This window comes from Hetaerina americana, unplaced genomic scaffold (genome assembly GCF_022747635.1).
Source record: "Hetaerina americana unplaced genomic scaffold, ioHetAmer1.1.p SCAF_5, whole genome shotgun sequence".
In the NCBI taxonomy this organism is placed as follows: domain Eukaryota; kingdom Metazoa; phylum Arthropoda; class Insecta; order Odonata; family Calopterygidae; genus Hetaerina; species Hetaerina americana.
In genome coordinates this window covers 44331143-44344214 of record NW_027287095.1, presented here as the reverse complement: position 1 = coordinate 44344214, position 13072 = coordinate 44331143, and the positions used below count along the sequence as shown (strand labels likewise).

General features: G+C 36.2%; 1 protein-coding gene across 1 annotated transcript in view; it reads left to right on the top strand.

The window, feature by feature from the left end:
• Positions 1 to 13072, top strand: part of LOC139693651 (uncharacterized) — a 225540-nt gene that overhangs the window by 185038 nt on the left and 27430 nt on the right. Inside the window, exons 3-4 of the mRNA XM_071591890.1 lie at positions 5610 to 5789; positions 12302 to 12396. Coding sequence (XP_071447991.1) covers positions 5610 to 5789; positions 12302 to 12396 — 275 coding nt within the window. The remainder of the gene's footprint in view (positions 1 to 5609; positions 5790 to 12301; positions 12397 to 13072) is intronic.

Below are 13072 nucleotides of genomic sequence, written 5' to 3'. Positions count from 1 at the left end.
AAAGGTAAACACCAGTGTAAATTCAATTTTATCCATCAATACATTTCCTCTTTTCAATTATTTATGCATGGTGAATATATTTCTGAGAAGCACACCCACAGTTAAAAGTTACAACTCTTTCCTCTACATGTTTCTTTTGATACTAACTAGTAAACCTTGAACGCAGAAGTTTATATTGTGAAGCAGCAGCTCCACAGCATCACTTAAAAAAAAGTCACGATGAAATTTTCTCGCTAATGTTTTTCATGGCCTTTAAAATCTTTTTTGCTCATGCCACAATCAAAATTTCACGTGTTGTTAAGGAAGACCGGCTTAGCATTAGCTCTTCTGCACACGAGATTGTTTTCTGATACTCCTCTATTCATAATTTTTTACGATTGCAGTTTTTCTCTTCTGTCAATGAGAAATACTCTTAAATCTCTTTCCTTCCAAAGTTGTATTTAGTCTCGACAGGATTTTAACTGGGGACCTAAAACTCTGTAATCATATGAGTTACTTCCAAATCACCTCACAGGCCTTTAAAATCACACTCAAGATAAAAAAGGTGTTTAGGTGTTTAGCCCCTCTTCTCTGCGATTATATATAACAATCATAACCTCAAAATGACCGAGATGTTAGGCACACAAGCGGAGTACAATCGAAGAGCCGCTATTATCGAAAGTGTTCGCACTGGGCCGTTCGCCCAGTGAAATAGTTCGATTCTTCGGATATCCCAGATCGACTGTTTACGATATTGTGGCTAAGTATAATGCTTCGGAGAGGTCTGGGGAAGATTTCGCTTACCCAACGAGGAAACCTCATTCGAGGAAACGCGCGTCACGAACTGCGGCAGTCGTCAAGAAGGCTCAGGCGCTGATTTCAGAGGACCCGGGGTGATCGCTGAGGAAATTGGCATCAGAATTGAATGTTAGCGAGCGAACAATGCGTCGGACGACAGATGAGGGCCTACGATACAAGTCGTGCACAAGGAAGGTTCGACACATGCTGTCTGAGGCTGCCAGAACAAAGCGGATTTCTCGCTTAAACCTGCTATTGTGTTCTCTAAGAAATGAGGTTGTGGGGCGAATCAGATTCTTTTCTGATAGAAAAATTAATACTGTTGACGCAAAGAACAACCGGAGATATGATCGCAGGCTCACCCAAGACCCCGAGGACGGCCCGATTCTTGCTCGAACAAAATTTCCGGCTAGTGTTCACGCCCTAGGTGTTGTGTCCAGTGAGGATAATATAATGCCGCTATATTTCTTTGAAAAGAGACAAACTATCACAAAAAAAGTCTACCTGCAAATTTTGAAAAATTTCATGAAACCGTGGATGGTTACTGTGGCCTCGGGGAGACAATGTCTTTCAACAGGACGGTGCGCCAGCTCATACGAGTCATTTAGTCCAAAACTGGCTCTTAGATAACATTGACATGTTCTGGTCAAAAGTGTTTTGGCCCCCGCATAGCCCGGTCTTGAATCCCCTATTATGTTTGCAGCGTAGTCGAAAGATAAACCAATAAGACGAGGAACCCTAGTGTCGAATCTCTATGCACCGCTATCGTAGCAGTATTCACGAATATGAGCAGCACTGTTTATGAGAGTGCGTGCGATCGATTCAGGACAATGTTGGAGGCAGTCATGGTACTTGAAGAGGGTTACATTGAATAATGCTACTCTTGACAGATACCACTACTTGGATGTAAAAGGATTATAATTTTCATTTGTATTTTTAAATAAATTTGCTTTCAAGCAACAGTTTGATTTGTCCGGATTTAATCGCCGCAGCCTATATAAAAATTCCTTCCCCGCCTCTCCTGTGTTCGTCCTTTATATGTGCCATTAACTCTATTCCTTATATCAATTTCCATGTAAATGAATATATATATATATATATATATATATATATATATATATATATATATATATATATATATATATATATATATATATGTGTGTGTGTGTGTGTGTGTGTGTGTGTGTGTTTGTGTACGAGTGTGTGTGTATATGAGGGTTGTCTGAAACGATTCCGACCTAACAAAGATACAAGACATTTTTTCTGTCTTTCAGACCACCCATGTTCATATGTATAAACATTTTATAAATATATATATATATATATACAGGTACAAGACTTATATATATATACCTTATATACAGGTACAAGACATATATATATATATACAAGACTTATATAAAAAAAACCATAAACACAGTAATCAACCCGAAGGTCGGTTTCGTAGATGATTGTAGAGAACACCCAGTACTAAGTCCTATACGGCGTGTGAAAATTCACACATCAGGGTAGGGGGGCCAGTTCCTTTCCCTGTGCCGGTTATGGTTCCCCAGGAAGACCTGGTACTCGGAAAATCACTTTAGCTTGGGTGGAGCTGCAGGTGCCCAGAGTTCCCGGGCCTCTGGTCAGCAGTCCAACGCTCTACCCACTGGACTACCGCGACTCATAAGACTTATATATATACCTGTATATATATATAAGTCTTATCTGAAGAAGGCCCGGGGAAGGCCGAAAGCTTAAACAATTTACAATGTGTCCTTTTCAGTGTTACTATTTTATTCGTGTTCTATTGAGCCGTCCAAATATATATATAGATATATATATATATATATATATATATATATATATTATATATATATATATATATATATATATATATATATATATATGTATATATACACACACACATATATTTGAACCTCATTCTGCACATTTCCGACTTTGGAAAAATAGACATAAGGATTCAAAAATTTTTTTAATTTCTCTTTCCCTTGTGCATTTCGTAGAATTCGAAGATTTATTTTGTAATAATATACACTAAACACCAATCTCGCCGCGTCGGATTCCCTCCACCTTCACTTCTCATTATATGTGAGCCGTGTATTATCACTTTAAGTGGAGCAGGGCCAGGATACGAAGTTTAATTCAAACGAAATTGGCTCAAAAGCATGCGGTAATGGAGCAGCAACTTTTCACCCATAAGGTCGACGCTATACAAACTGTAATAGGTTTTTCATCGGTGTGTTTACCTAAGCAATGCACTTTTATTGCAGTTAGTGTAGTAAGTTACACGTTTCGCGGGCAAACTTAAGATAAAACTATCCATTAAACAAGAAAAAAACCAGTGATACGTATATATTTCGACATTGAAACATTTCATCTGCGATTAATTTCATTTGAACTGTTTTACGCCAATGGTACCCTCACAAGCTATTTCATTCTTCGTTTAATTTTTTAAAGTTCGTGAAACGACGTATTTCTGAAATTATTATTCACAATAAAATTTACCATCACACAATTTTATCAAATATTAATCTCTATTGATTTCATATTCCCTTTAAAAATTGGTTTTAACTTAAACAGATGATTCGTTACGAGTCTAGAGCGCTTTCTATTCCATGAGGTAAATATAAATAAATCCTATGATCAATTAATCTGGTATAACGACTTTGATTATTATTTAAATTTTTAATTGAGCCAATATGTATCAAAGGATTCTCAATTTCATAAAATATGGAAGCCAATAGTTAAGTACAAATTTGTTGAAATTGGTATAAATTTGGTGAAGAAAGTATGCTTACCGATTGCATAGCTACTCTAAAATCAAGTAAATCTATGTTTTTCTAGTTTATGGGACTAAGAAATTTTAAAAAGGAATTAATTTTTCCCAAACTCGTCGAATCACAAAATTAATGAACCTGGAAAAAATAACCAGAAGTTACTTTAGCGGATTCACCCTCAGAAGAGTACTAAAATGCGTAATGTAAAGCATAATGCGAATGATTTTTCCATCGTGGAACTTTTCTGCCTGTGTACTTATCACGTTTACCTTCTGCATTACATGTTTGAATAATAATTTAAATCGGTGAACAATTTTCTCTGGAAAATTTAATTTTTAGAAGGAGCTAAGTGAGGTGACACCAAGTCACAACATATACCATTTATTGAAATAATGATTTCCTAAGCACCTATGAACAATTTCTCGAGTCCGGAGTAATTAAATTTAAGTGCAAATGAAGCAAATATTTTTAAATCACAGTAACAGATATGTCCACTGAATATATGCGAATAATTATTTTATACTCGACTAAATGTGAATAATTAATTTATTTGGTCAAAGAGCAAAAATTATTTAAACCAAATCGGTTTCTCGTTGCTAATCAGGTTGGAGATATTTTAGGTTCTGGTTTTTGGAGTATTTTTGTCAAGGGTTCTAAAAGAAGAAACAGACTAAAACGGAACGTGATTAATAAATATACCTATGGATGTTGCCGTTAAAATTTGTCCAGGATTTTTTCCCAAACTGTTCATGAAACCCATAACACGAGCTAGGCACACTGCCCTAGAGAGGTTAAAGAGTTGTGCAGAACGGGGAGCTCACCGGACGAATCCTCGCTCGATAGTTACTCTGTTTGCGCACGCTCCATGGCCTTCTATTACACACGCCTTGCTCGATTTTTAAGTATGCTTTGCGTTTAAGCCCTATAAGCTCCGAATTTCTCTATTTATATCTTTCTCTATATGAAACACACACTAAAGAACTTATTTTATACAGTGTACCGGTTGCTTTTTGAAAATAATATCGATTCATTGAAAGGAATGCTAAATTATAATTCAAATCATATTCTACGCACAAAATATTTACATGGGCATAGGATTTGTTCTCTGATATAATAGATATTGAAGGATAAAATATCTTTTCGATTTCCTCTGTATCTTCATAGTCCTGATATCGGATTGAGGCAATCCTCAATGAGACTGAAAATATCAGATGTGAGAAAAAGCAAAAAAAAACTACAACACTTCAGTTCCTTTGGAAATGTGGATACGTCACATTTTACTGTAATAATAAGAAAGCACTTTTTAAACAGGACGCCATCAATAATAAATCATAAAAGAAGAATAAAGGGTATCCTAAAATAAAGAATATACCGGTCAAGGCGAATGATTTTTACGATCTGAAATTGTTGCATTGTAATGCACACTTAGCGGATGACTCCATTAAAAGTTACTGTTGCGGCATTTCCTAAAGATTCTCGAAAAAATAAGAATTCATTTAAAGGTATGAGAAATTAATTTTAATAGTCATATCTCAAACTAAGTCATTTATAGATACTTGAAATAAGGGCTTTACTTCAAAGGAGCTCATAAAAATTTCAATAAAAAAATACATGTAAAATTCTAATCTTCCTCCAACTGTTTAGTTTTTCGATGGTTCTCTCGTTTTGTTCGACTATATTTGTCGGCGTACAATGGAAATTAGTTTAAGTTACTAACTTTGTACCATGCTTAGCTGAAAACCTATAATAATGTGTGTCCTTTGCTTTATCTGCCATCCTTTATGTGATCTCTTGTCAGCGAATGATAATATCGTGTATGGATAATAACAGTTCAGGTACAACTCCAAATGTTTAATAATCACATAGATGATGAACCTCATCATTATTAGAATCCTATGATATATTTTTTCTTTTTTGCGCCTAGAAATTGTTCCTTAAGAATTTCTTAGATTTTGTGTGAACTATATATGAGTAAAAATATATCTGTCATAGTGCAAACGATTCAAACTTTTCTACGCCATTCTTGACCTCGACTTTGCTTTTCTCGCGCAGGACATTCCGATCCACGTGACTATGCTGAGCTTTCTCCTGATTGCTGCCGACCGCCACCGACTTTTAATGGACCCGATGAAGCCCAGACTGCCACCTCTCTTCTGTTCCCTAGCGGCCTGGCTTCTCGCCCTCTGCATTGTGCTACCTTATCCCATATACACCACGTACTTGGACCTCGGGGTGAGTAGTTACATCCCTTAAATAACGGTAAGAAATGACTTCACAGATCCACCCATCTAACCGATATTCCCCTAAATGTTTTAACTCAAAGATTAGTCGATTTCAGCCATCCATCCTCTCCGATTATAGCTAGTTCCCTGAAGCCCTGATATCTTCTGTTCCTAACAACTCTCTTCACATAAATAACTGTACCTTGGTCTTGGACCATTCCCTTTCACTACATTCGTTACACATTTTTCCATCCAACCTAGGATACAGATTGGTATACTTTCGGGAATACTGTCATGATAGAATCATGCATTACATTACGGGGTTTTATATTCCGTCAAATGCAGCATATTATCAAATGTTTTCCTAAGCCATTCGAATTAAAAGGCACCTATTCGTTCTCAAGGAAATAACAACCAATTATAATAAAATATTAAATACATATTGATTTAAACATAATTACCATATAATTAGTGCATTCAGAACGGTGATAATCTCTTTCGTTTACGCACTTACATACCCCGTCCCTCTAAGTCGTCTTTGTATGTTTGTTTTTAGCATTTTTAAAATGATTCTGGTAGCCAGGTACTGTTTTTTTGTCAGAATATAAGTAAAAATATTTTTCTGGTAAACTTGAGTCACTGGTTTTTTAAATTCCCGTCTTCGCTGGATGATATGCGCTTGCTAAAGAAATAACTTAGCCGTTCACTGTTCCACTATAATTTCATTATTGTTTCAACGCTTTTCGATGTTAGTGCTTCATCTTCAGGTAATGGCATATGCCTGAAGATATAGTACTAACACGTCGATATTCGAGTTACATTGCTCTTATGAAAAAGTGTAAAATTTTAAATCAATAAATTATAAATAGTTGAATAATTATAAAATAAAGCCATCTATTTATTAAAATGACTTTCCACAAATTAGAACCTGAGTACCCGAGATACAAATTTGTTGTTAAGTAATTCCCCACTAATGTTGTCGATGTAAGTAGAATGTAATTTCTTCATTCTATAAACTCAATCCATATACTTTTTATTTAAATCATTTGCAAGCATCGACAGATCTTGCAGATCGGCAGATCACTTAATTAATAATGAATCAATATCAGAAAAAAACTATGTGCTTAAGATATTTCCAAGGAAGTTATCGGCGTAGCTAGTACAGCGCTAGCACAACATAACTTCCTTTTTTCAAATGCAAAACTCTTTAAAAAAAAGGAAGTCATTATGCCGCACCCTGAATTAAAATAATTGGAAAATTCACGTATTTACATGGAAAATACATAGATTAACTCTATATTAATTTAAATTCGATTCTATTCATAAATTGAAATATAATCACAACAATGGCATCTATATTCCTGGCTAACCAATTATAACATTAGTAAGCAATAGGTGGAGTAGGAAGAGCTTCAAGAAAATTGAGAGTACGATTCGAGTCGTGTTTCTTTCAAAATATTAAGAGGCGGTTTATTATTATTATAAATACATTTATAATATTTTGATAGATTGAGCACACCGGAAGTATTTAAATTAGCCATGGAAACAAGAACGCTCATCGAAGAATCCTACGAAATTTTTAAAGGAAAATACTTAGCATAAATGAGGAGATAATATGCTAGTTTTTGGTCCAAAGCAAGGAATCGCGAATGAATATTTAGCTACGGAATCTCTCAAAGTGATGGTATTGTGAAAAATTCACTGGTGGAATACAAAAATCGAATATTTTCAATTATTTCCTTAATAGGACCTCTACTTCCGACAGCAGAAAACCTCGTAAAGCGCTGATTGTGCCTACCTCACGAAGAGATGATATTCACATATAAATATAGGGATAATCCAACAACTCCATCGCCTTAAAGCAAACAATCCCTAGAACCGAAGGATATCCAAGCAGGAATTCGCGGAATGCTTGTCCAAGGCACCGCTCCTGGAATACATATTTAACAAGTTCTATTCTGATGGCGCATTTCCCCAGGACCGTATGATAGTTTTTTGGATTTTAAGGCAGCTTCCGATCAACTCTCACGTGCTCATATATGTGAAACGATAAAGAGACCGATAAATTGCATTCCTTTTAAAATGCAAATGAGAAAAAGGAAAGAAGCGTCGATCTCAAATTACGTCCATGTTATTTCAGAATTGCACAAAAGGGCTTATTTTGTTCATTGCTTGCTTATAAATGGTAAAAACTGAAAAGATGAAATACAGGGTCAAAGTTAACGCCGAGTAACTCTCCCAAAATTTTGAATGAAATAGCCTTCCATACAGACAAATATTTTCAAGGGATTTAGGAACATTATCAGAGGGTGTTCTGATTTAAGTGCAAATCGAAGCTTAAATTAAAATTTAAAATATTTATCATCACAATGTAGAATAACAGGCGAACATTTCTATCCCTATACAATCGAAGGTATTAATAACTGCTATGCCGACTACGAACAATGCTTGATTATTGCGATTACATTGAATCTAACTTGAGGAAAGTACTCAAAGGATCCATATTACTTCCGATTGAAGAATAATTCATCATTTGACCAATTGACTTACCAATATATCAAAGAAAGAGTGAAGTAATATTATTATACGTTAGCTGAGTATCAAATATAGGCAACAGGAATATCAGACTCACCCTATGACACATTGATTTGGAAATCAAACAAAATACAGATAAAAACTTCCTGGCTCATGAAAAGCAGTCATAAATGATAAAAGAGTACAAAATTACCACATAATCTGAGATTTTGGCCCCTAGAGACTCGATGACTTAGCTATAGACTAAACTATAGAATGAGTTGATTTGACTCTTTGCTTCGACGAATCGTTCCAGCTGAACCTCATCTCATCTCACCTCACCTTACGATTGCTTATCCAGCTGTGTCTCATCAGCAGGATAGGCAATAGTGAGAAAATTGCATAGATAACCTGTCTAACAGACATATAAGAGGATTCAAGGATATTCTCTTTCCTCGCTGCCCAATCCTTGGCACATAGCACAAATAAAGAAATGGATAATCAAATATATACATATTTCCCTACATCGCAAATTTCTTCCTCCCTAATTTAATGGCTGAAATTCAAAACACAAGTACGTTCCTGCCACACCCTAATATGACGTCTTGCAAAGTACTGAGTAGATGCAGACTATTTTCTCCGAGATATAATAACGAAGATCGACGATCATGCGTGCATCCAGGGTCAATTTTCGCGGGCCATTTCGAATTACTGCTTAATACCCGAGGGATTACAGGTGTGAAATATGTTTCGCAATATGGTTTGGGCCGCGGAAAACCGCCGGCTCATGCAAATGCTACTTTATGGCGTTGCGGGAAAAGGCAATAATGACCATTGTGAGACCGCGGGGTGTGGTGGTGGTGGTGTTGGAAGGGACGATGTTGCCATCACTTCGCCGAATAATGCGCGAGACAACGGCGACGTGGCATGGTAATCGCGGGATGGTTGGTAGCCAGGGGAGGAGTTCGGGGACAATAGGAAATCGCATATTGCGAAGAGCGTTCATTTTGTTTTTTTTATTTCCCGAGCCCCAAACGCCACGACAAAGTGATGGGATGACATAGAGCTCAGACGGGGGCCACATCCCTTTGTTTTAATCTCGGGAATAATTCGTGTGATCATCAGCCACACAGACACTTGTATCTATCCGCTTCGTTACACAGAGCAGCCATCCCGCAAATATTTTCGCTAGGATGCGCGCAAAAGCATTTGTTTCAATTCTTTTACCGCCACCATCACGTACTCTGGGTGCAGTTATTATTTTTTCCGAGGCAATTTACATTTCTAGATACAGAAGATAGCATCCGTGACGTTCTTCTTGCGTGATCTGTGTAAGAATACGTGCTATCGCAATTAAAATCTTGAGTGGGTTACGTTAGCAGCGAAGCATGGAGAAATAGGATTGAGGTTAATGGATATCAAGGGTTATTTCTTTGGGATGAGCGCGGTATCAGCACGGTGTAGACATGTAAACAGAAAAGGAAATATGGAGGGAGAATCACAAAATGCAAGACGAAATGAATCGTTGTAATTCATTATATGGAACTGTCTTTGTTCTACTATACAGTAATATATATATATATATATATATATATATATATATATATATATATATATAATAATTTCGAAGTGCTAGTACAGTAGATATTTTGAAGACAACCCCGGCGGGAAATCTTGTATAATCAGGTTCCTCCTTTCAAGGAAAGCAAAATAAATTAGAATCGCAATTTGAAGACAAAAATATATTGCTAGTACTTTACATTTGTCAATAAAAATTTATTAAAAAGTCAAGTCCATGATAAATGGGGTATTTTATATGCCTTGCGTTTTCTTTTTGCATAAAGATGTTTTTAATACATTATTTTTTCCGACATCATGAAAGAGAACTGTTTCATCTATTTATTAAAACGCTACATTTTTTCACTTTTTTCAATAATATTTTCAACACTCACAAGAACTCATTATTAGTCCCATTCGGATAGGATGACATAAAATACCTCGGCAAAGAATCTGATTAAGAATCCGAAGTTATTCTTTCGCTGCACGTTGATCAAAAAAAGCTAATTGTCACTCATCACATTCTTATATCCGCCCTTCTGTCACATCGAGCCTCCACTCTATAGGTACAGACGTGCTCATCCGCTCTCTCGATTTTACTCCGATGGTGGCCAGTTCTGGAGCATAAGAAATCGGGATTTCTCCTCCCGGCTCCACGGGAGTAGAAATTGCGAGGGTCGATATAAAACGAGAGAGAGGGAGAGAGACGGAATAAAATAAAGCTATAAAATTGGAATAAATGTACATTTGCTTTATTGTCAACACTCGTGTGGAATTGGAGACAGGCGAATGGGGGTTGGGAGAAGAGAAGAGAAAGTATGAGAGCATGAAATGAGGCATGGGAAAGAATTCGAGAGAAAGCAGGGCTTTGTGTGAAAAAACTGAAAGATAATAAAATGGTTAGATTGGATAATGAAAAAAGGGGAATGACCATTTCGAAAAGCAATCAATACGAACGATCCATTTAAAGGGAACTCTTTCCTGTCACGCAGATCGTAACTAGTAGGTGAGGTATTCAACTCCGGATATCCCCACCTACGTACTCCAACTACACTTTAAAAATTCAAATAGTACATTATTAACGTTGCTTAAGAATTCCTGAGCTTTATTTTCAAAGTCTGAGTTTGTGTGTGTATTCTTGTATCCGGTAAAGTTAGAATAGAAGACAAAAGAGCATAAATTTCAAAACACTAACTCCATCTTCAGAGAGAGAGTAATATTTGGACACCTTGACGCGGAAAAAAATCAGAGCAGAGAAATTATCCGTTTTAATACTATTACAAGTAATTCACATTTTTTGGTGCTTAAACTGACATTTTCTCACACATCACCGTTGCGCGGACATAATTCATTTGACAGACAAACGTTCAAAGTAAATTTTAGATGGACACAAACTTATCACCACCTCGTTCCTTCACCGCGCGTAACAAGACAAAGCCTTGCATCCCATACTAAATTAAACCCTTCCCTGTTCCGCATCCATTCTACCTCCTTTTAATCCGTCCAAAACGCCTCTCCTCTACCTCCCTCTACAACACTTTTCTGAAATTCTCCCATCTATCGAAGTCTTCAACAATCCATCACCATTCAACTTCTCTGCAACCATATTACCTACCTCCTTTGGATTTCTCCCAATAATAAATCGAATACAATACTTTTTGAAATGTGCTCCTCTCCTTATAGTTAAAAATACGGGATTAAGATGAATAAATTTTTGCGGCGAAATCAATTTCAGACCAGTTTTAATCCAGTCGGCGGAAAGGATGTTAAGTAAATATTCGTGAGGGATTCAAATGATTTTACAATTTCTATTCGGCTTATAATTTTATAGCGATCGAAAATGAACGAGGAGAGGATATCAAGATGCAAACTAGAACTTAAAGTTTGGACGACAATGCTGAAATTAGGTCTGAAGGGGTAAAGCCTAAAAATATATATTTAAAAACTAATTCTTCGTATGACATTCGCTTACCTAGAGTTTCTCATTAAAGGAAATCACAGTCATTCAGTCAACCTAGTGATAGTGTGTGTATCTACTGCGTCTGATTATAATAGCGTATTGCAGTAATTCTACTATCTCCCGGAGATAAGACACGCTTTTATATATGCATACAAGATGAAGAAGAAGTTTCACCATGAATGTAAACGTCCTCTCAGGGTACAGAATAAAAAAAGACTCAAAATGTAAAGTAGGTCACTCACTACCACCAATACTATCTGTTCAAAGTGAGTGTCAAAATGGATAATTAATGCCATAGTCGTGAAAAATTTATCCTTACAAAAATACTGATATTTGGTAAATGCTAGATAGACTTCATTAAGGCCAAATTTCTTCCATGTATTTAATGATCTCATGTAGTGATTAATTTACATGTGTTTTAAGAGTTTGAATAGCTATTTTGATCAGTTTTTAGTGCATATTTTACGCTAATTACCTTTTCTCTCTCCAAGGAATTCAAGAAAGAGCAGTTTGAGGGAGTTGGCATCTGTGCAGTAAATTTGGGCGATGACTTACAGGAGTATATGCGAGGGCTCTTCATCGCAATGTAAGTAACAAAACTTCGTATTGAAGGTTGCTTTCAGCCAAAGTATCCCTCAGCGACAGAGCGAGACAACTTTACAGAAGTGGCTAAAAATAGGGTACCGATTGGCTGCAACAGTGAGCGGAGGTGAAAGAAATAGTACTCTGCTCACTTGATCAGTATGTGTACAGTTCGGCTGAATTTAACAAAAAAACTGAATAAATATAAATACGACATCCACTCTAACAATTAAGATGTTTGAAATATACTTTCGTCGTTACTTGAGTGATCTATCGCAAAAATTACATGAAAAAATAGTTCTTCTAATACAAGATGAATAAATAAATCTCTTGAGGATTTTCAAGTGAAATCGCTAATGAAAACTTCAACAGATTAATAAACTATGATTTCTCCTCTGAATTCAAACATTAGAAAATCCTAATTTGAATTTCATCCAAACCCTTCTAAGTTAAGTATCATTATTTCAGATATTAAGGCTTGTGACATGGAATCACATCCCTACCTGGATCCAAAGGTGTTCATAATTCTTGTTTTTACTTCTCAAAGTTCCAGCACTTTTCAACCTTGGTAGCGCAGTGAGCTGCCGTATCGTAACTAATTATAACTAGCTCTAGTATGGCAAACTTAGGCTTATCATGCCGACCGTAGCGTTTTAAGATTAAACAGGTAAGAGCCTTAA